Source organism: Falco punctatus (assembly GCF_963210335.1).
Source record: "Falco punctatus genome assembly, chromosome: 15".
NCBI lineage: Eukaryota > Metazoa > Chordata > Aves > Falconiformes > Falconidae > Falco > Falco punctatus.
This window is the reverse complement of record NC_137595.1, coordinates 10,276,422-10,300,799: the sequence shown is the minus strand read 5'-3', so window position 1 is coordinate 10,300,799 and position 24,378 is coordinate 10,276,422. Positions and strand designations below refer to the sequence as shown.

General features: G+C 45.4%; 1 protein-coding gene across 1 annotated transcript; it reads left to right on the top strand.

Moving 5' to 3' along the window:
- The first annotated feature begins 31 nt into the window (after positions 1–31).
- SLC6A14 (solute carrier family 6 member 14) lies at positions 32–23,612 on the top strand. Its single transcript, XM_080365962.1, has 15 exons — positions 32–959; positions 1,359–6,399; positions 7,434–7,602; positions 9,364–9,495; positions 11,040–11,201; positions 12,340–12,475; positions 13,190–13,322; positions 15,119–15,259; positions 16,313–16,541; positions 16,626–16,751; positions 16,844–16,962; positions 18,176–18,275; positions 18,514–18,623; positions 19,672–19,839; positions 20,425–23,612. Exons 2-15 carry the CDS (start codon positions 6,352–6,354, stop codon positions 20,572–20,574), a joined length of 1,923 nt encoding a protein of 640 aa, XP_080222088.1. The 5' UTR covers positions 32–959; positions 1,359–6,351; the 3' UTR covers positions 20,575–23,612.
- The last annotated feature ends 766 nt before the right edge of the window (positions 23,613–24,378 follow it).

Sequence of the window (24,378 nt, the reverse complement as noted above, 5' to 3'; positions counted from 1 at the left end):
TTGATACTGGGGAAGTATTTAAAAATAAAACAGCTAATGAGATTGATGAACTCAGTTCAGCATATTTGAAAACTAGTATTGTATTGTATTCATTCCTAGGCTTTATTTTGCTCAATTAAAAATGACTCCTTAGTTTCTACTGGCCACGCCTCTGAAATATTTCCCAATAGGCAAGTCATTATATTCTGACACCTATGCGCTCCCCAGTCATTAAGTTTTGGTAATAATATCCTCCCAGGTTTTAGTTCTCCTGTACTTTATCTCTTCCCTTTTATTAGTTGTATCTGTTGTTACTTCTTCCACGATACGATACCTGAGGTTTTGTGTTTACACAGTGTTTCAGTCGCTCAAAGACAAGTTGAACATGTCCGGAACATGCCTCTTAGGATGGCCAGGGAGGAGGGAGGGGGCAGGTGGAGTAAGACCTGCCGGGTGCATCTTGGACAGGCTTGGATGTCTGTTTGGCACCAGGCTGTTTTGTCCAGGGAAAGCTGGGATGCTCTGGACCACATGCAGAAGTAGAACTGGGGGAATTAGGAGCCCTTGGCTGCAAATCCAGTAGTTTGCTGCACTTCGGTAACTCTAATGCAAGTCAGTATTTCAGAAGAGACTTTCAGAGGTTTGTGCAGTTGATATAAACTCCCAGCCTCTATTTAATCCTGCTTTGAACACCTTAGTCCTTTTTTGCTTGCTTTGCTCATTATTCTAGATGGAGCTCCATGTTTGAGAAGTATCATATATTCCCATATGGCAACTGTAGTAATATCTGACAAATCAACAAGTTCTCAGGGTCCGAAGACGGCCAGTGCTACAAGGAAGGCAGTGTTATCCTGGAAAGAGCTTCAGTCCGAGACAGAAAAGGATTTGAGGAGCACATTCCATCTGACAGTTCCTGGAGACATCTGGTCTCTTCTCAAGTTCCCTTCAGTTAAAACTCAAAAATAATAAAATTAACTAATGTGGATATCAACGTACCATAGATACAAAACTGGCTATCTTGCAAATAGTCTTGAAAACACCTAGATTAATTTTGTGCATGGAGACTTGTGGCTCCCTTTTGAGCAGCTGGGAGAGTAAAATCTTCTTCCAGACTCACTGCAGTAGAGGAGTAGTACTGTAGAGCTTTCCAGTTTTACTGGTATATTTGAGCATTACAGATTTTTCCCACATGCATATGTAAAACTTCCCCCGTCACTAACTTGATTAGTCTGCATTACATTAACTGCAGGTTGCAGCCTGCTAAAAATGCCCAAAGGCAAATTTGCTTTCCATATAGTTTCAAGTCTCCACCCTCAAATATAAAAAAGGGGTTTTCCTAGGAGCATGACTTAGAAGGCTTATGCTTTTTGCATTTACAGCACTTTTGCAACTGTTCTGTTGAGAGGAGATGAAAGAGTGGGCTTTCAGCTGCCTCGGTTGGATTATGAAGGCGTATGGTCCATAGAGGTGAGTAGCTCAGCCCAAGTGACCTTGCTGCATTTCTCACCTCTGACATGGCCACGTAGATGAATCCAAGAGTGCTGAAAATGGGGAAAGATTTGATCAAGCATCAATTGTTGACATTAGACCAATACAGCTCTTCAATATGATTACATCATGCTTAATAAAATGTATTATTTAGCATCACATTAGTGAACCAAACTCTTCATACATTACTGAAAACTTCCAATGCCCCTTTTCTACTTTTCTGAATCAAAATTGTTTAAATTTCCATTCCATTAAACCTTTAATGAAAATAAATTCATGGCTTGAGGTTCAAATGGAGTAGATACGTGCTTCTGATGGCCTGTTAAACAGCAGCAATGAAGATCCCAGCTATGCAAAAAGGGCACAAAACTGACAGAGAAGGAAAATAGATCCCGGAAGATGGATTTGTAAAAAAATTCCTTTTCCCAGGAGTAAAATCTCACCCCTCACCCTGAAGGGATCAGCAGGGTTGGAAGCAGAATCTACTCCATGTCTCAGTTGTCTGAGTTGCACAAACTGTTAGACAGGGGCCATTAGAACCAGGCAAGACTGTATTGGCAGGAGGCCTCTTAAGTAATTATTTCCCACTCTCTTTGTGTTTTGCTATAAACCCTGACAGTCTGTTTCCATAAGCACCTCTTTGAAGCCGCAGATGGCTACTTCAGAAACAATTGCCTTTGTCTCTGTAATTTGCGTTGCCTGTGCCCTTAATACCATCATCACCTCTCCACCCTGTCTCCTGAGCAGGAGCACACTTCTTGTGATGTCTTGCTTCTCCATACGCTTCCACCTTGCTTACAGCTGGCACACAGTGAAATAATACATTTCTCAAGAGATGAAAAATGCTGCCTTGCTTTCATGGGTTACTTGACCAATGATTTGTTTTGTTTTATTTTTTAATATTAAGTTAGTGGCAAAGGTTTGATCTAGATCACCTGCAGTTCGGTTCACCATCAAGGGAACTGGCTCATTCATTATCACTTGGTCTTTAAATCAAGGCTGATGTTTTCTTAAGCAGAAATCATTAACATATGAACTGTAGGGCTTGATGCTGTTCACCTGTAGAAGAGAGTATAACTACCGCTGTTGCAGGAACCAACAGCCTAAGTTTTTTGCCTTGCTTCATCTGTCAGTTTATAGCAGTCTTCTGGCTTTCACATACTCTCTTCTAAAGACTGTGAAGTGTCTGTGGAGCTCTGGATGAGAGTAATCACATGTTGAGGGATAGTTAGATAGTTTAGGTCATCTTCCTCCTATCCTGACAGCCAACATGATGTGGTAGTTTTGATTGGTTGGGGGTTTTTTGTTTGTTTAGGTTTTTTTCTAGGGTGGGTTTTTTTCCCCCTTTCCTTTTTGGTTGCTTGGTTTAGTGTCATTTGGTTACTTGATGTTCATCAGTAGCTGTAGGGAAGCTGCTGTGCTGGAATAAAATGTGAGGCTGTTTCTGCCAGCCAGAAAATACAGCTATGTAGTCCCTCGCTGCCATCTTTGGTTTTGTGGGAAGGTACCAACATCCTTGTTATGACCATCTAATGCACACTGGCACATGCCTTGCTCTTCCAAGGTGTGGAGCAGGTTCATAACACTGCACCAATTACCATGGGGTGAGCGTCACGTAGCTGCACTCCCAAGCATACCAGAATGGCAGATGTGTGTAGTTTGATTCCTGTGGCAGGGATCTAGACAGATAAAATGTGTTAGTCTGTAGGCAGCCAGGCCCAGCTCCATCAGCTTTTCATGTGCATCATTGTGTGCTGTTGGTGGGTTTGACTGCTAGCCTTGCAGAACATTGATAATTATTCCTGCTCTTGGGCTTTTTCTTATTTTGGGCTCTAATCTAGGGCAGATGTTATTTTGAACTACATGATTCATGTCTGGTAGGTGGACACTTCCACCTGCAGCTGCAGTGCTGCTTGATCTTCCCTGGATGGGAGAAAACTTAATTTGTTTTGAGATTCATGACTGTTTTTCCAGGAGTTGGGTACATTAGAAATGCAAAGGCTGCAGGCATCTCTTGAGGTCATTCTTGTCCCTCTTCTGGATCACTTTATCCTAGAGAGGACTGCATGCCTTGGAGCCACATCAGTGGTTTCCTTTTACCACTTCAATGCCAGGATTAGGGCTATTTAAAAGCCATTGCAGAGTGGGTTTTCTGGTTGTTAGCTCCTGCCAGTTGGGAATGGGAGGTAGCCGAGCCCTGGCTTTGTCTGCTGAACCAGTTTTGAATGTGTACCAGGTGTCGATATTAGTAAATTGCAGAAGATACAGATTAAACCCCAGAATTTGCTCATCAGATTCTTAAATAAGCACACCAAACACATCTACTTCATTGCCATAGCTGTGTTGGTGTTAGCTAAGGGCAAAGGCAATAACCAACAGCTGATAGTATCACGGGTGCAACTGAATGGAAACAATGGGTATCTCGCCGCTCCTAGGAAGTGTCTGAACGGTTTGCTGTGTTGTCAGCATGTTAAGGTTATCATTAATGGTCTTTTTTCCTCCCCTTTTTTTGCCCCATTGGATTATCGGAGTGTTCAGTTAGTGGAACTCATAGTAATCCAGGGGTGCTTTCCAAAGAAAAAAGGTTACTTAGATACCTCAGTTATGCTGCTGGTGTGGAGATGGGATCTCTCATCTACGGCAGAGCCAGGCTGGCTTTGGTTTGCTGGTTGTTATCTCTGCATTTCTAGCTAAGACATTCCAGCGGTAAGTGGCTCTCAGGGTGCTGGGCCGACGGGTGGCTGTGCTGGCGGTGAGGAGCCAGCCTTCGGGGGTCACCCTGATGGGCTCAGCCTGCAGTGAATGCCCGTCAAAGTGCCGCGCTATTCAGCTGCAAAGCTAACACGGAGGCAAGGCCAAGCCCTGCTCCAGGCGCAGTTCTCTCTGCTGATACCCATCTCTCCGCTTCTCATCCCTGGAATTTTGACTGCGCTGTGATTTTTTTGGTTTTTTTTTCTTTAAACACAGAAAACGCGTTAGAGATGAAACTTTCACACGATCAGAAACAGAACACATCCCAGGAGTGGTACCTCCAGTATAGTTTTACTTTTAGTCATCTTCAGTTACACAGGGAGAATGCCACAGTCAGTGACTCTGCAACGTTACAACATGCACTTAATCCTAATAAGGAGGGAGAGGCTGTGGCTAACAGGTTGTTTTTCATCTCATTTCATTTCTAAACAAGCTGATAACCAGCTCTGAATCATGAGTTTGGAAGAGAACTCGGAACTTTTGTCAGGCCCAGCATTGTTTACAGGAAGATTTTTGTTTGCCTCTGGGGAGGTGGTGACCCACAGATACTGAAGTTGCTCAGAATCCAAACCAAAACCGTGCTATCTCATTTTATTTCAGATTTGTAACTCAGATCAGGAGTGTCAGAAAGGTTCATTTAGTTTAGGTACAGTCGAGATAGGCCTTGGAAGAATACGGACTGATTTCTCAGCAGGTCCTGGGTGCAGAGAGGGGTTTGTATTGTTTCCTACAGGACTAGCCTGAAGGTTTGCCTTTGGGATTGTGGCTTGGCCGTTTGAATCCAGAACTTGTGGGCAGCCTTTGAAAGGAGTGTTTCTTTGAATTTTTATTCATTTATTCTCCTCAAAGCCTGTGTCCTGCCAGGACACTACACTCTTACTTGCTTTTTGTTCCAAAGATAGAGCATTCTGGCATCCCTCCAGTTTCTAAAACAGAAGTCTCCTAGAGAACCTGCTGCACAGGGTGATAGAAAACGATCTGATTTTACCTTCCTACCTTTCAGATGCTGTCCCACACTCCTCACTCCTGGTGTACCTCTTAGTCGTGGCTAGATCCAGCCATGCTGGCTAGCACTTTACTCAACAAAAAGTCCCACTAATTGAGGACAGAAGGTACGTTTGTCATGGTGTGGATATGAAAGAGCCGTGGAAAAGAGCAGTTAGAAATGGAGGAGAGCAACTAAGCAGCCAGTCAACAAGTGTCCCCTTGTGCCTGTACGTGGAGGATGCTTTGGCCAGTGTCCTCCTCGTGTCCTTCAGGGATGCCTGGGGAAGGTCACTCTGGTGGGTGAAGCAGGGGAGAGCTTCAGGAAGGTCCTTAAGTCGTTGTTGCTGTTAAATTCCTCCTCTGGCGATGGCTTTGCTTTTATGACCTGCCCTTTCTGTGCCTGTCATGTGTAAGTGGAAGGTGTGTTGAGAAGCTGAAATTTCCACACTGCTTAACCCCCTTGTGCCCTTTGCTTTGGTGCGACTCCTAAACGTAAACTCCAGCATGGGGCAGGTAAAGAAGGAAGGAGAGGCAGGTACGGGTGGGGAGGGAGCTGTGAGCGGGGTCTCTGGGTGAGAGAACGGGGCAGCAGCTCTGCGGGGAGGAGGAGGGGGGTAGCAGGGTCAGCTGCTCAGGAGAGGGTCTGCGAGTGATGGGGAGTTGGTGGCCTCGCAGGTAGAAGGCAAGGGTGTGCGTGTAGGTGCTGGCAGAGGGGGAAGAAGGGCCAGGAGTGGGGAGCACGTTAGAAGGGGCAAAGAGGTGGGCAGGCAGGGGCGCAGGCAGGGCTGGAGAGCCCGAGCTGAGGGAGCGTGGGTGCGGGGCAGGGAAGTGGGTCGGGGTAAGGCGGGGGCCTGCGGAGGGCAGGGGGTGTTTAGCAGGGGAAGTGGGCAGGAGGCCGGCGGCGGCGGCCGGGCGCTCCCGAGGAAGTGGGCGCGGGGCTGGAGGAGGGTCCGCGGGCACGGGGCCGGGCCGGGGCCAGGGGTGCCCCGGGGCGGAGGGTGCGCACGGCCGCAGCCCCGCCCGGGCCGCGGGGCAGCCCAGGGGCCGCGGTTCCCGGCAGGGCGGCGGGGGGCGGGCGGCAGCCGGGTCCGATAAAGGGCCGGGCGGCGGGCGGCGCGGGCAGAGCGGGGCGGCTCCGCGGCGGCGATGGGGATGCTCAGCCTGCCGGGCTTCCTCTCCTGCGGGAAGAAGAAGGTGAGGTGCCGGGGGGGGCGGCTGGCCGGGGGCGCCCGGAGAGGTAGGGGGCACCTGGGCAGGTGGGGTGCTGGGGGTACCTGGGCAGGTATGAAAGCACTTGTGCAGGTGGGATATTGGGGGTGCCTGGGTATGTGGGGTAGGGGGGTACCTGGGCAGGTGGGATGCTGAGGGTACCTGGGCAGGTATGAAAGCACTTGTGCAGGTGGGATATTGGGGGTGCCTGGGTATGTGGGGTAGGGGGGTACCTGGGCAGGTGGGATGCTGAGGGTACCTGGGCAGGTATGAAAGCACTTGTGCAGGTGGGATACTGGGGTCACCTGGGCACGTGGGGTAAGGGGCCACCTGGGCAGGTGGGATATTGGGGTCACCTGGCCATGTGGGGTAAGGAATCACCTGGGTAGGTGGGATACTGGGGGTACCTGGGCAGGTGTGGGAGAACACAGGCAGATGTGGGTACATCTGAGCAGGTAGAGTATAGAGGTGCTCAGGTAGGCACAGGGGCACTCGGGCCAGTAGGATGCAGGACCTGGGTAGCTGTGGGAGCACTGGCAGGTGAGGTCCAGACAGGTATGGGAACATTGGGGTGCTGAGGTAGGTAAACAGGGATGTGTTGGGATGGGCACCTGGGCAGGTATGAAGGGCACCTGGATAGGCGTTTTAAAGGTGAGCATACAGGTATGGGTGGGCATGAGCACCTGAACAGCTGTGGAGGCATCTGGGCATGTGTGGGGGCAGAGCAGGGAGTCCCCTGGAGATGCTGCTCCTAGGAGCTGGCAGCACAGGGGACTAAGGAAGGAGCAGGGCAAAACTGGCCGTGAAGGTTGTGTGGGCTTTCTGGTGGGACCCTCTCTCATAGGTCCGTCTGTCTCATCAAGGATCAGGTGGACTGGCAGCCCACCTGACTCTGCCCACCCTGCCTAGCTGCCCTGCCCAGCGATGCCAAGGTGCTGCTCTGGACAGAGGAACGAGGATATGCCCGCCCCACTTGCCTATGGGGTGGTCCTGAATCCTTCCTCCTCTTTTCTTCCAAGGATTTCAGTTTGTCAAATGAAAAAGATGCCCATGCCAGTGATAGCGATGAGAACTCAGAGCGTGGTAACTGGTCAAACAAAGGCGACTACTTGCTCTCCATGGTGGGCTACGCTGTGGGCCTCGGCAACGTCTGGCGGTTTCCCTACCTCACCTACCAGAACGGCGGAGGTACCTGTATTGAATGGCAGTGTCGGGTGGGCACACCTTCCTGTCCCTGAGAAAGGAGGGCCAGCTCCAAGGGCCAGCCCTGAGGCCGGACACATTTTGTCAAAGCTGGATGTGAGCATAACCCTGGGAACTGGGTTAGTGCCCGCTGATGGGAATGGGAAGAGGAGTAAGAGGTATCTCCGTGGTTTTTTGGTACCAGCCAGGAAGGGAAATAGTTTAAATAGCAAACATTCATCTGAATTAGAGAACTCTTCTGATTTAGTCATGACCAACACGCATCTTTTTCTCAATGTGCCAATATCCTCTACCTACTTAAATAGCTGTTCTCCCTCCCCAGATTTGCCTCTGTTTATACACAGCGACTGAATACCCTCTGCACTTCTGTTTTGCCAGGCAAACCAGCTAAGCTGGAATAATTATCCAAGCTCAATAATTATCCCCATCAGATACTTGGGAAGTGCGGAGCAGAGAGAGCCTCTACCTGCTTACACAATGAACTAGTGGCAAAGCCAAATGGAGGCACTGGCTTCCCTGGCTGCTATTCTAGAGCTTTGTCTACTTGCCAGGCAACCACTGGTAATTAAGGAGAGCGTAAATGCCGAGTAACTGCAGAGGACTTACTTGTATGTACTTATTTGCTCTGCCTAACAGTCATTGGAAGTAAAACTCTGGACTGTAAATGCAGCACAGCCCATACGGCTGCGTGTGGAACACAAGGAGACGTTCTGCTACAGAACTTTTATTGGAGTGAGCTTGGCCGGGTTGCGTCACAGTTTTGTTGAAGAAAATTGTGACAACGAAATGAGTCGTGACATTGGCCCTTCTGCTAGACTTTTTTTCTTATCTGCTGCTGCAAAAGCTTTGCATTTAAAGCATATTTGTGCTGCTGCTTGTATCCTGCTCTGTGCCCCTTGCCCATAATTGATAAAGACAACTGTTACATCCTTGTTTCGAAACACAGGAGTAACCCAGTTAATTCTGTGAGACAATTTACTTGCTTAAGTTACAGCAGGTATTTGCAGTTCCTTGCAGAACTGGGTCCTCAATTGCTTTGAGTTCACCGAGAGTGAAGAGGACAGATTTCTGTGGGGATATCAGGTCGTGTTTAGGAAATCTGTGCTCTCGCTTCCCTTATCTTCTGCACGCATACAAAGACGTGCCAGTCCCTTTCACAGAACAGGGCTCACATTGATACCTGGTTAATGTACACTTTAAAATGGACTTGAACAAGAGCCACACGGAGATGCTGGTTGACACAGGAGTCAGTCAACCATAGAAAATAATTTTCATGCTTTGATGTCCAGTAGCTACTCTAACAGGGCGGTTTGGAAATCACAGCTAAGTACATGAAGGAATGGTTCTGTTCCTTTTTAAATTAAAAGCTGGAAGATGAAATAGAAAGCAGACAAGGCCGATAGTGCTCACAGCTGAGCAGTGTTCCTGCCTGTATGAGAACAGTATGTCTTTGATAGTTTTTGTAAAATCCTTTTAATTCTACAAGAAGCCATCCCACATAAATCACCATTTTCTCCCAGCAATCTGCATCTCTTCGTTGCAGGTACTGGCTAGTTTTATTAGAAAACAGGATTTACAAACAAATCTCTATTCTGCAAAAGCAAAAAAAAATGCACAGTGAGATATTTGAGGCAGGGTAAGAAAGGGAGTATAAAATGTAATAGAACTATGGTGAATACTGGAAGTTTCATTGTTTTCTCTGTGTGTGTTTGTGTGTTTGTGGACTTTTTCCGTCTCTCCCCTCAGGTGCTTTTCTAATCCCGTACACCCTGATGTTGGCCCTAGCTGGCTTGCCCTTATTTTTCATGGAATGTTCCCTTGGGCAGTTTGCCAGTCTAGGGCCAATTTCCATCTGGAGAATATTACCATTATTTCAAGGTTGGTATTGTTATGTTTCTTTAGATCTTTTTTTATTCTAGTAATAAACAGATGTGAATTAATGATTTCTTCACAAAGTTACTAATTCTGAGAAGCCAGTTTCCCTGTAGAGAATATTCCCGAGGTCACAAGGTCAATATTCTTTTCCCAGGTAGATCTTCCTTATTATGCAATTATAATAACAGATGTGGATTAAAGATTTCCACAAAAATGTTGTCAATTATGAGAGTTTTTATCAATGATTCTCCTGGCAGAAGGAAATCACCCTGTTTGCTGTGTGAGGGGAAAATCTCAGTTAAACACCTGGCACTGTGTGCGACAGATGGAATACAATTTTTTAAAGTTAACTTTATTGGTGTTTCTTTACACTTCACATCCTATGTAGCTTGCAAGGCAGTTCCATGTTGGAGGGACTAATTCTGTATTTGGCTGTCAGCACCGGCACAGGCACGTGGGTCTGACTGCTTTATGCATACATTCATTCAACTCACTGCCTTGGGAGTCATCTGCTAGACTCTGGCTTCAAGAGGTGAGGTGCCTCTTGTGATAAAAGAAAGAGCTGCACACTGCAGTGGGAGTTCGCCTCTCTCCGTGAGGGTTTGAATTTCACAGGGAGACTTAGGTGTTTGCAAACAACTAACCATGTGCTTTACTTACCCCATCCCTCCAGGTCCTGTACCGATGGGTGTAAAGGACTATGCAATTGGTCTTGTTTGCCCTTTTTATCTACCAGAGGAATTAATGTAGGAACAAGGAAGTTTCTGGTGAAATAAGAATTTTACTTGCCACCTAGTACAGAAACAAAAGGGATTACAGTCTGGCTGGCTGCCTGAACGTTCAACTTTTTTTGCCAGTCTCCGTTCTGCAGCACAAGCAACCTTTCACAAGAGCCGTGTATTTATCTTTAAAGCAAAAGTCTATAGGCACAGCAAATCTTTCATGTGTCTGTGAAGATACAAACTTCAGTGTAGTCTCCAAGATGATTGGGACAGTTTAGCAGACGTTCTCTCAGAAAGCCACAGAATAAAGTTAATTTTAACAAAAGAGGAGAACAGTACTACTGACACAGATTTATTCTTCTGTGTCAATTCTCATTTATTGGCAAAACTATTCATTACAGTGGGATCTTTAAAATGGCTTGGTCAGTCCTAATATACTTTCTTCAATTTTACTAAGCAATCAGAACTTCCCACTGAACTGGGAGACAACAAAGTACTGAATTTCTCCTTTAGACTTGGACTTAGCAACTAGTCCAATTTTTCTCTGGGCCTGATTCAAACTCTATGTCAAAACTACATTTGAGATGGTCAGTTTGGATCACGTCCCTCATTTCATGGCTTTACCCTTTCCCTGTTTGGTTGCTGTTAAAAACTATCGGGGAAAAAAAAAACCACAAAAGAAATCCAGAAAACAACCTCAACAACTTCCTAAGTAGCCTTTTAAAAAATCAGGTGAAGTCTGTGTTGTGTTTTTTTTCTGTTTGTTTTGGGTTTTTTTTCCAACTCAAGTTTGCGGTAGTTAAGACATATCTTTCTCTTTCCTAGGAGTGGGCATCACGATGGTCATCATCTCAACTTTTGTGGCGATCTACTACAACGTTATCATTGCTTATGCACTTTACTACTTATTTGCCTCATTTCAAAAAGTGCTGCCGTGGTCAGAATGCTTTTCCTGGGCAGATGAGTTCTGCAGCAAAACGCGATTAGGTACCTTCATTAACAGCTAGAGCTTAATATTACTGTTTTGGATACTTGTACTTTGTACTGTTTTCTGGGAGAAATTACAGGAGCAAGACAGCTACCCGTGGCTTGAGAAGTCCTTCCTGGAGCGATGCTTCTCTGCTTCCCTGCTACCAGCTCCAAGTGCCTGGGAATTCTAAAGAGAGACAGGCTGAAACCTTGCTGCGTCAGGGGTTCTTTCATTAGCCCTTGCTCCCCCTGTGGCTGTGGGGGTGCACAGTACCTGAGCACCAGTACGGTGCTGGTTTTATACTTTATTAACTCCTCAGAACGTATCTCCATGCTATTGTTCTTGATGTTTGACAGCACATGTATGGCCAAACACTTGTTATCTCACTAGTTTCCATATCAGACCGGTGTAAGGCGAAGGTGAAGCTGGTGAGGTAATTAGTAGTTAGTAGCTGAAATGTGTTGCCAAGTGTTAGTGTAATTGTAACTCTCTTAACCAGGTATCTGAAAACCTCTTCTACGATTCGTAGGTTTCATAAAATGAAGTTGAGATGCTTTATTTAACAAAAAGTTGACACCTGCTTGTGTGCTAAACAAAAATATTTTAGCTCAACATTTGTAAGTGCTGCAGGAATACAAAACTGAACTGAAGAAGCTGTCCTGAAATATACTTCAACAAGACTTTTCTAGTAAATGCTATATAGAGTGTTCTTTACTGTATGTTCTGGCAAAAAAAATCCAAACAGTGCCTATTCCCCCCCTCCCCAAAAATGTTTAAAGAGCTCTAGTAAGCCCTCTGCCATAATAAGGTGAAGTTACTAGAGGATTATCTGTGTCTAACATTGTTTTGGAACAAAGATTTTTCATAGAGTAACCAAAGCTACAATCTGAACTATCCTCGGCTCTGCTTTTTGCAAGTATTTTTTGCAAGACAATAAGTGAAAGGTGGAGCTGAGCACACCAGATTCCTGGTGTTTTTTGATTTACAGTCAAAGTAGCAAAGTCACAGCTGCAAGTGATGGTTCAAGTCTGTTTCTAAATATTGTTAGTAGGCAAATTAAGCTGTAACTGTTTAAAAAACATATTTACTATAATAGTCTGATTTTTGTAATAGTCATCACTGTGTTAACGATCCCTTTTGCTTGCTTGCTTTCAGTAAGTGACTGCAACACAACCTTAGATGGAGAAATCATTCATGCAAACTACTCGTTCATCACAAGCAACAATCTCACATGTCTGAATGGCACCATGAACTACAAACCAGTGCAATTTCCCAGTGAACAATACTGGAAGTAAGCAAATATTTTAAAGAAATGCTAAAAATGGATTTATTATGCATTGTGGTTTTGAATGTATCTTCTATTTTTGTCTCATCTTGCTGTCCAAAACCAATCTAGTCAACAGGGGTGGGCATGCGTATCTGTGCAGAGGGGACATAAAATTTAATTAATGAGTCTGGACCCTTAAAAAAAAATGTAAAAGAGCCAACCCGTAGCAAACTGAAAAATACTCCAGCTTCAAGAAATTCTCTTCTCTGGAGTCCTGGTAGGGACTACACTAGCATCTTTACGTATAGCATACACTTCCTTTCAGGAGTTGCTGTGTAAAATATATTCACCTTATTCTGAATCTGGGCCTGCTGTGAAACTGCGGTTTCTTTAGCCACATGGTTTCAATTTGCCTCATGTTCCTCGGGTTCCTGGGAACTGATGCTTCCTATGGGCTCTTCTTTTGCCATCAGAATTTCATGCTTAACACAAAAGAGCTGAGGTAAGCCTGATGGGCAATGTGTGGAGAGCTGGGGACTGTTAGACTTTAAAAAGAGGGGGACATTGCAGTTAAATGTTCAGTTTTTCAATGCCAATCATGCAGTTCTAACAGCACCCTCATGGAAGCAGCTGCAGGGTCTTGTAATATCTGCAGAAACCAGCTTGCTTTCCTTCAAGAAATTGCTGCAGAGGAGTGTGTGCTGCTGTCGCCCTCATTGCAGCGTTTTGTGCTTTCAGTAAAGTGGCTCTCCAACGCTCCAGTGGGTTGGACGAGACCGGTGGCATTGTGTGGTACCTGGCGCTCTGCCTCCTTCTGTCCTGGATGATTGTTGGAGCTGTGCTGTTTAAAGGAATAAAATCTTCTGGAAAGGTAAGTTAGAAAGAGCAGGTAGCAGACTTTTGGCCTGATCCTGCCCTTCCGATGTCAGTTGGACTCGGGGAAGGTTAGCACTAGGCAGGATGCAGTCCTAACCCACTACCATCTGCTGGACATGGCATTAGACTTTCTTCTGCTCCTTGGCTTCAGAACTGTTACATAAAATGTGAGCAAGGTGCTGATTACACAGCAGCTACTTAACACATGGGTTTTTTAGTTGCACCAGGGCTGCCATGCGTCTGGGGATCTTGCTGTCACGCAGGTGATTCCAGCTGAGTTTTGGCAGTCGCCCAGCCTGTTGTGATGGGTGTGTGCATGTGACTGCACACACCCTGGGAACACCCGGTCATTATTTGCACCTCCAGACTAGCTGTTTGGACAATACAGGTCAAGTCCTGTGAGCAGATGTGCGTGTGCAGCTTCCTGCCGGATTGTGAAATGTTGTTTGTACTCAGGATTCCAAGAGGCTTTTAGGGACCAGGTTCATAGGTGCTTGTTTTCCGACTCTGGCTCTACTGAGCTCCCATTTCTATGTGCTGGAGCACGGCTGCCTGGAGCTTTCCTTGGGCTAGCTCAGCTTCTCTCCAGACTTCAGACAGGCTGAATTTCATGATTCTCTGTGTGAGGTCCTTTTCCTGATTTAGTTCCTTTCTCCCCGTACTCCTTTTGTGTTGCATCTTTACTTCTTCCATCTTTGTTGCCTTCATTCATTCTCTCACCCTTTTTGTGCTGACTTTTTTTTATTTATTTATTTTGCCCTTTTGATTCCCTCTGTCATTGTGCCTTTCTAAGGTTCCTGTATGCTTGTCTTCCTTTGCTCTGATGCCTCCTCCAATTCTGCTTTCAATCTGGAGCTTTCTGCCCCCTCAGAACTTCAGGGTGGAGTATCTGTGCTTTCCCAGCCACAGCTGTCCTGCTGCGTGGCTCCTCTTAAACTCACATTCTTTGGGTTCCTGGCAATTGGCTGTTCCTGTTGTCACTTCTCTTCTGTCGTGAAGGTAAGCCTCCTTGAGGAGTAAGGTAAGGCTCAGAAGAATCTAGCTGGGCAGGAACAGGGCAAAGGTGAAGAGCAGAGAGAATTGCTTATTCCAAGCAAGTGTGAAGGAGGTCTTCAGAAGACAGACTCACCACATGATGGTGCAATGCTATGGCTTGGTGTAACCAGCAGTACCGGGTCAATTATCTGCGTTGCACTGAAACTAAGGCTCAAGAAACAAGAGTATTGTTGGATGTAGCCCACGTGATAACAGCGCTGCTCAGCCCTGCTTCTGGCCTGGATCCCATCGAGCTGGAGGTTGTGTAGACAAACAACAAAAAAGATCTGTGTCTGAGAGAACCTAAAAGTCCTTGTTCTCAGTGAAGAAAGCTCCCAGCATGGCTCCCCCCCAGCCCCAGTCAGTCTCAGCAGGTGATAATTCCATCCTGGTCACCTATTTTTGACTGGCTTTCAGTTTGCATTTGTTAGGAGCATTGTCTAGCCGGAGTCTTCTTGGGTAGTTGAGCCCTGGCCTTGCTACAGCAGTAAATCACGTCAGAAAACACATTTCTGAGACTGGTCAAGTGCTGTCTGAAAAGTGGGTATGTGGCTTGGGCCTGCTGCTTCTGCTGGAATGCAGCTCCAGAACCGGCTAAGCCAGATGGTTTAATGGTTGGCGTGTGTGCGTTCTCTTCCCTGGTCGCCTGTTTTTCATTTGACCTAGCAGACCTTACCCTAAAACCTGGCCGTTCCTCCCGCGCAGAGGTACGTGCATCCCCTCGCTTCTCACGTGTCCCTGCCCTGTTTTCTGCAGGTTGTCTACTTCACCGCGCTCTTCCCCTATGTCATCCTGCTCATCTTGCTGGTGCGAGGTGCTACCCTGGAAGGTGCTCTGGATGGCATCGAATATTACATTGGGAGGCAGTCCAACATCACCAAGCTGATGGAGGCAGAGGTGAGAGACAGCGTCGGCCCCAAAAGCACAACATGTTTCTGTGGGCTTGTCACTTACAGAATGCCTGCTTTTTGATCCACACGGGTGGTTCTTCATTTTGTATCTGCAGCTAGGTTCTCCTCCGAAAGCAACCCCCAGCTCTATCAGAAGTCCAAGCTCCTATTCTAGCTACTCTCAATCTAAAAACCAGCCACACTCTGCCCTCTCCCTGCCACACCACTGACACCAGCACTGGTGGTGGCTCTGGGCAGCTCTGGGGGTTGTGCTGCAGTTTCGCCTTAGCAAAGCCTGCTGAGAACGTTCTTGCTGTGGGATCAAGCACTGTTCTTGCATGTACCTTACTTGCTTTGGTTTCTGATAATTTCAAAGGACTTTATCAGAAGGTTGAAGGGATGCCAGAGTTTGAAATTCAGGCTGTGCCTTGCCCAGGAAATTCAACCTGGGAAATTAGGTGGACCGGGAAGGGCGCCTTGTGCAAAGGGGGCCTGGATATTTTTTGTTCTGGCTTATGGTAACATTAATTCAGTTTTACCAAAAGCAGGCATGAAGTGTGATATTTGTTTGTGGTACTTCATGTGAGCATTTGGCACTAACTGAGGGGGTACAGCAGAGGCACAAGTGGTTTGTCTGGGTCACAGTGTGAGGGGCACAAGTGGGAGAGCACGTGGAAGTTCTCACTCCTGCAGCCTGGTCCTGGTTTCCCTTTTTTGTTGGCACTGTGAAAGGTTCCTATCTCGCTCGACAACCCACATATGTGAATGAGCTGAATCTCTTCTCCAGGGTTAGCTCAATAAGATTGAAGTATTTAGAAATATACTTGGGATGTGACCTTTGGAGATCATAGAAGATAATATTTGTGCTTAAGACTGCAAGGTCACCAGCGTGCTATATCCTACCTACTCTAAAGCTCATGTGAAATGGAATTAGATATTCAGGCTAAACGCAGGGAGGAGGGGGGAAACAAAAGAAAAAAAACCACCTGGAACTTCCACAGAGGGCAGACTTAAATGTTTGTAAATAATACAGTAATTCCTATGTTCTTATTTCTGGTAGGTTTGGAAGGATGCAGCCACCCAGATATTCTACTCCCTGTCCGTGGCATGGGGCGGGCTTGTTGCTTTGTCTTCGTACAATAAGTTCCACAACAACTGCTACTCAGACGCTATTTTAGTTTGCGTAACTAACTGCCTCACCAGCGTATTTGCTGGGTTTGCGATATTCTCTATCTTGGGACACATGGCATTTGTGTCTGAGAGACCCGTCTCAGAGGTTGTGGACTCAGGTAGGCTGATAGTTGTGCTGTCTGTATTTGGATGTGCTTTGACCAAGGCATGACACTGACCTCCATCCTTCTGCTGCTTTCCAGGGTTCGATCTGGCATTTGTAGCCTACCCAGAGGCACTCTCCAAGTTACCAGTTTCTCCTCTGTGGTCCTTCTTGTTTTTCTTCATGCTCCTGCTCTTGGGCCTTGACTCCCAGTTTGCCACCATAGGTGAGTGGGGTTTTAAGTCACCCACGGCTTTTCAAATGACCATTACCTTTAGTAATTGTGCTACTCAAAACCCCACACTTCTTCCTTTGCAGAAACACTTACAACCACCATACAAGATATATATCCCAAAGCGATGAAAAAGTTAAGAATCCCTATAACCCTGGGTGTGTGCATATTGCTCTTCCTTCTCGGTCTTACTTGTGTTACTCAGGTAAGGCATTAAGTTCTATTTTGGCGGTGGGTTTAGTTACGCTGCAAGTGATGAACTCAAGTTAAATACCCTTTCTGACTGTTCCTGTTTGCATGGATTGGTCTGAGAAACACTTGAATTCTGCCAGTGTGCCTGGACATGCAAATAAAAATTCACAGAGGGAAGCTTGAAGAACCTAAGGTTTTCTGTGATTATTGAACTGAGATGTGCTTTTAAGAAGAAGGCCTGTACCAAGGCTATGAACCATCAACCTGTTTTATTGCTCCTCAGTTCAGATTGTGTAATCTCAAGCATAAACATACGGTGTGTCTGCAGCACTGTGGGTACCGCTAATAGATGATGATGGGATCTTTTTGTTCAGCACTGGCTACCAAACAGGGCAGGATTTGAGAGATGGCCCATTCATGTCATAAAAACTTATTAGCTCACGAGCATCTGTAGATCGTAGGGTTACTTCTTGTATGTGTGTATGTATATATACATACATACGTATACACACATATATACTTAAAATTCCATATAGGTAACCTGTGGAAAATTTCTTGAGGCAATTGTCTTTAAGAATATAAAGGTTCATTGCAATTAACCTATCTAGAAATGCAGATTTATGCATGTAATTAGACTGAGAATGTGAAGAAGATAATTGTGGTGAATAGATGGTTGTATAGCCAAGCAAGGCACGTAAGTTATGAAACATGGTGGCAGGGAAGCTTGCAAAGGACTTAGTATGCAAGAGTGTGAAATGACTTAAGGCTTGTTTCCTGCTCTGTGATCCTGCTGTTGTGTGCTGGTGTTTACAGCTGTCTTTAACCCACGTGGAAAACACGTGTGTCTAGGAGTATACAAGCCTACCAGAAGTGATAACTGGTATTGCTGTTGCTGTAGCTCAATATTAAAACTTCAGAATCAGCTTTAATAAGGTAGTTCCAAATTTAAATGTTGCTTTCAACTGTTTATATACACTCTGCATATACATATATTTTGTTATTAGTATGCAAATTGACAGAATTTTGTCAGATGTGCTTTTCAACTTTGCATAAGAGATATTTAAACAAAATAATGCTCACAAATGTGTACCTTATTTCAAGAACTGGGAATTTAAAAAACTCAGGCTGGTTATTAGGTAAACTGGCCTGAACAATGCAACTTATTTGCATAAAGATGTTACTGGGATTGAGTAAGTTTTTTAACCTCTCTATTGTTTGTTCTACAGGCGGGAATTTACTGGGTTAACCTAATAGATCACTTTTGTGCTGGATGGGGAATCCTTATTGCAGCTGTCCTGGAGATAATAGGCATCGTCTACATTTACGGTAAATTATTTGCACTGAAATTATATGATTTGACTCTGCGGTCCCGGGCAGAGTGTATATTAAACTTTAATTACTGCTATAAGGCATTTAAAACGTAACTGTCTGAAAAGCTTTAATGTTTACCATAGAACTGGAGAAACTGTCCTTGACCATTGCCTTTCTTCTATGACTTCTGATTAACAACACCTGCAAGGGAGCCGCCTGCTTTACAATGCACCCTACGATTGTCTTTCAACAGGCGGAAACAGGTTCATTGAAGACATCGAAATGATGATTGGAAAGAAGAGCCGTTCATTCTGGCTGTGGTGGAGAATGTGCTGGTTTTTCATTACTCCTGTGCTGTTAATGGTGAGTGTAGGTCACTGGATTGCGTTAGCGTGACAGAGCTTAGTAATTTGGTAGTGAAGAGGTTTCCACGTGAGGATTCAGGGCTGAGTGCCCAGGCCCTGTATAAAGTTGGGGTACGGCTGTGTCAATGAAACAAAGTACGCGCTACCCGTGCTTTCTGATAACATATCGCTCTTCCCTGGGTACTCTGCCGGTGGGGCTGGCCATTCAGATCAGTTGCTGGTGAGCTGGGGCTGTACTCCTGAGGAGTAACATACAGCAACCAGATTGTCCGCTTTAGCAGCTGGATTAGCTTCATTTCAGACTGAGAAAATGTTTTGAAAACCTAGCTCGTTTTTTCCCCTTTGAGGAACACATCGTTTTGGGGACAGATCCCTGGCTTGGGCTTGCTCTTTGGATGTTCCCCTGTCTGAGATTTATTTTTTTTTTTTACGTTTTGTTGTGCATGTGTCAGTTTTTCATTACTCCTGTACTTCTAATTGTGAGTGTAGATGGTTGGATTATCTCGCTATGAGAGATTTTATTAGCATCACAAATCCAGGAGCAGTAGCAAATCACTCTGGCCAGCACATTACCTTTAATCTGTCCAGGCTACAATTTAAAAATTGCTGCTTAAAAAGTCTTATTTTCGCAGCAATATTTACCAGTGTTTAATCTTAGATTCTTTCCCATATTCCTGTAAATAATGGAACATGGGAACATATAAAATGTACAGAGAAAGGTACAGGGCTCATCCAGCAATGTATGTATTCTCCAACGTAAGATTTCAGCGGGACCCAGAGATCAAGTTCTGTTTAAAAACAGAAGTACTTCAAATGTTAGGGTGCCTATCAGTGTCATCCTTCAGTCTTACTGTTTGGCCATGACTGAACGCCAAATCCTGCACAACCATTATCACACTCAGAAAGCAAGAGGGAACTGTGTGCAATTTGTAGATAGCGCTTTTTTTTTTTTTTTTTTTTTTTTTAACCCACTTGGAAATACAGTGCGAGTTCAAGTTAGCTGTAAATCTGCTTTTCTCTCCTAATCTTTTTGCCATTTTTTATAGGCCATTTTGGTCTGGTCTTTGGTCACGTTTTCACCTCCCACTTATGGCTCAGTGTTATATCCCACGTGGGGAACTGCTGTTGGCTGGTGCATGATTATCTTCTGCGTTATCTGGATTCCCATCGTCGCTATTGTAAAAATAATTAGAGCAGAAGGAAACCTTTGTCAGGTAAGGGCACAAAAATCTGTCATGGCTTCAAATCTTGCTCTCCTTGGCATTTTCAGGAATACCTGTGCTTTATTCTCAAAAATTTGAGGTTCACTACCTTGAGGTATTCGTTAATTGGGCTTTTAAACAAAAAAAATCTCTGGTAGTTGCATCAGAGGCAAATTTACCCTACTGTATTCTGAGACGATAAAGTCTAATTCTTTGGGAGTCACCCATACATTCAAGAGTGATTTTCATGCTTTCTGTTGTTCCAGCTGCTTTAAAAATTTCTATCCCCATGTTGTTTTCTGGAATGTTGCCTCCCATTCCTTGCAGAAAAAAGCAAGTACAAGATCTGAGGTATGCTTTTCTTGCCAAGCTTTGCCAGACTCCTGTTGGTCATAGCTTTCCCTGCTTGACTTCAATGTCCAGAATCTACTGAACCCAAAGGCATTTGGAATGATTTGTATAAAACTTGGGTTTTGTTTGTTGGGTTTTTTTTTTTTGCTGAGTTGCAGGGCATACCTACAGTTACAGCTTTACCAAACTTTAAAAACAGCCAGGACTAAGGTAAGACATTAAGTGCCTCTTGTTTTTGCTTTCCAGCGCATTGTAAGCTGCTGCAGGCCCACTGCAAACTGGGGTCCCTACCTGGAATGTCACCGAGGAGAAAGATACAGCCATGTCGTAGATCCCAAAAAGGAAAAGGAACATGAGATTCCTACTGTGTCTGGCTTCGTATACACTCAACAATGAGCTGGCCATTTGGATGACAAATTTTTAATATAAGTGTGTTTTTTTTTCTTTAACTATTAGAAAGTGACAATGCAAAACAACAACAAAAAAAAGCAAACCAACCTTCTGCCCTTCAAAACCCAGCCCCCGAATGGAAATGAGCCGTATTATTTATTTTTAGTGCTGTGTGTTTGGGGAGGAACAGGTAGTTTAGATGCTGAGATCTCCCCAGGTGTTTGGGTTGAGAGGGCAGGAAAATACATTGCAGGCTCCCCAGGCTGATGGACTAGGCATGCTTAACCCCATCCAACCAGTATCCAGCTGGACTGCAGTACGGGTGTGGAAGGGGACAAAGACACATTCTGGTGCTTCCCAGGTACAGGAGATTGGAGCCAAATGGTGCTGTGCTTGCATGCCCTGATGTGCTACGGGCAGTTACTACCTTCTGCTGTGCTTTGCTATCCACAGTGGTGTGCAATTGGCAGAGAGGTAAATGCATGTGCTGCTGCCTGACACCGTAGCTCAGGGCACAGGAATAATTCTTTAAGCCTTGCTCAGTGCTGTGAGGCTGCTCAGGATTTGTTGTTGACTACAGTGTGTGTGCATGTGTGTGTGTGTTGTTTGTACATCTAAATATTGGGTGGCAAAAATTTGCCATCACAGGAAATAAGGTCTTAACATGGCAAAAAAAGCAGGCTTCTCTCATTACTCCCCTTGGGATCCCCAAAGATCCATCTTTTGTGTCATGCCCCATGCTCAGTATTCATCTGTCTATAATTCAAAAATCCTGTGTTTCCGTATTCTGTCATTAGGCTCTGCAGAATGAAATAGTAACCACTGAGTTCTGGTGCGTCTGCTCTCCTACACTCACCGAAGCGTTACCTGCCAGTTTGTCATCTACATCTTTCACTCAGGCTTGGGTTTTCCCTTCCAAAGCAGACCCAATGTGCTTTTTAAAGACTTGAAGCAGTGTTATCAGTGTTGTGGTAGAGCCAGAAGCAGCAGAACTTTACCCCAAGTGAAGGTTACAACTGCCTTTTAGTGCTGTCATTCCAAAATTTGCTGATATCATGAGATTATTGAAAAGTTAGGAAGTTTGTGGTGCATTTGGGAACACAGATTTATGCTCCTGCCTAGGCAGGAAGGGGTTAGGTTAAGAGAACCTGACTTCACTTGTAATACAAGTGAATTCCTGATAACGGAAAAAAGACCTATGGATTGAATGAATAAATTTTGTGTGCAGAAGAACATCTCTCTTGCTGTGATAATGGTTCCTCGGGAACAATGTAGCAGGGTTTCTAGCTGTCACTTCCTCTCAGGGCTTTATTACTGTTTCTGGACGTGAAGGAGTGTGGAGAGTGGCTTGTTGCCCAAACTGCATGCCTCAATGTATGTTTTATACTGGTATTTTTGTGACAAATCAACACTTTATGGCAAATAAATGTGATTTTCTGTTTTTAATGGCTTTGGAGCTGGAAAATGAGATTTTAGTGTCATGTATGGGGCGGGGCAGTTGTTGGGAAAGGGAGTACTGCCAACTTTTCTATGATCCTAAGACTTTGGGAGATTAAACTGGAAAGATTCAACCTCCTTGTCTTAAAAGAGTTTAGGCTCTAGTCCAATAGCCCTGTTTTGGACCAGGCTCTGAAAATACAGAAAGTAATTGAGTGGGAATTTATAAAAAGGGTTGTGAGATTAAAGCCTATAACAGAAGCTGGTGAAGAGGACCCCTTTCCTGCACTCCAGTGCTCTAGGGTCATGGTGTGGCCACAAACCAGCAGAAAACAGTGCTGCCGCTGGTCCTGATGTGTGGAGAGGCTGGGAGCAGGAGGGAGGATGGGCTGCAAAGCTGTCGTGCTCATCCCCCAGTGCACCATCTGTTGGAGCTGCCACAGTGGGCAGCAGCTCATCCCTGGGAAGGGACAGGCTCTGCAAAGGAGGGAGAAGTTAGTCAGTAACAAGTGAGAGTGCTCCAAGAGGTGGTGAGGAAGCAGGCTGGCCAAACCAGCTTCAGAAAGAATCCAGGAAAGTTTTGGCAAAAGAGATGCTGAAGACTAATACCAGCCATCTACTGCCCTGCAGGAAGCCCCTTTGAGGCTTCTTCTGTTCTGGACTTGTCTTGTGGGCTTCTAGAAGCTGTTTTCATGATGTTGCACTATCAAAACCTCCCAGAGGAGTGACAGAAGACAATTTCTCAAGGGCTGGGGATCCAGTTTAGGTGCTTTCTCTTTTCTTCAAGGTAAGAAAATTCCCCAGTTCTGAAGGCAAGGTTTGCTCTCCTGGCCCCTGGCAGAGCTGGGATCCCACTCTGAGTGTGCATGCCTGACACCTCCCCAGTACCTCCAGCTTCTGTTACTCTCTTTGGGTGAGTTGATTTATTCCTGAGGTTGCTGACTGCTGGCATCTGCTGAGGAGTCTTGAAGAGTATTTAGGAGTTGCCGTTCACACTCTGGCCCAGCAGCTAGGGTTATTTAATAGCCCCTGAGGGTAATGTGAAGAATTAAGTGTCCCTCGACACTGCTCTGCAGGCAGGCTGGGCTCAGCCCAGCAGCCCTGGCACATTCCTCACCCGCACAGGCTGTTGCCCAGCATCCCGGTGTTTGCAGGGTCGAAAAATCAGCAGTGCCAACCAGCGCAGCATTCCTGGCGAAGGAGGATGCTCTGTGTGAGCAGGTGGTCAAAATGCCTGGAATTTGGGGTTTTTTACTCTGAGGAAAAAAGGAAAATAATTCTGCTTTGGATTCAGATAAACAGGAGTGAAAGGAAAACTCTTGAAAAGAAATAAGTAGAAGTGCAAAAGAAGTAGGTTTGCTTTGCATTTTGAGCCAATCCGAGTATGGTTTCAGTCAGGAAAGAGAACACAGACATGTGCAGTTCCAAAAAGCGCTATCTGTAACATGGAAACACTTAAAATGGTATTTCAACTGGCATTTGTATATGTATTTAAAGAAATTTTTTAGGGGCCAAGGTTATGAAAATAAATTTTAAACCCCCAAGTTATTTCTATTGCAGAGACCGCTCATAAGTAGGAAGTAAAAAAAAAAAAAAAAAAAAAAAAAGAGAGAGAGAGAGAAACAACTGAAAAAAGAGTATTTAATTTCACTTCTACCACATCATTTATTTGCAATAGGACATTTTCCAGCCCGGGCTGCGTGGCAGTGTGCTAACCAGCAAAGAGCACCCTGTGCTCGCATCTCCTGCTCAGCTCAGGGGAGTGGGGGCCTGCAAGGGGCGTTGGGACCCCCATCCCATCCCGAGAGCGGCCGGGATGCTGGCTTGCTCGTTGATCCGTGGCCCTGGAGACCGCAGTGTAAAGCTGTCATTTGGCACTCGCTCCTGCCTGCCTGGTGGCTCCTGAATAGTGTCTGAGCTTTGAATCGAACTGGCCGTATCGAATGGTCTTTTTTTATCCAGTTCCAGGTGTGTCAAAAATATAGCTGGTGCTCCCTGGCTTTGAGCTCAGCATCACATCAGCAATACAGCTGCCCTGTTAAAGCCACTCTGGTCCCTGCAGGCTGGAGTTGATCACGGGTTATCTCAGCAGACCGGTTGTCCCAGTAAGTGGACCTTTCCAGCCCCACATCGCTATTTTGTGACGTTTCACACCCCCACTCCCAAGTCCCCAGAGCTCAGCTGAGCCTCACCTTGTTCTCATTCTCCATGCCTATGGATGATGTGGCCTCGAGCAAGTGTCCCCTTCCTGGCTGTTTTTAAAGGTTTTTTTTTGTAAGAAGCAGTAGCATAGACCCAGAAGCAGCATGCATGCTTTTAATTGAAGTCTTTATTTTCTTGTTTCAGCTTTAAATCTAAATTTCCATCATTTCC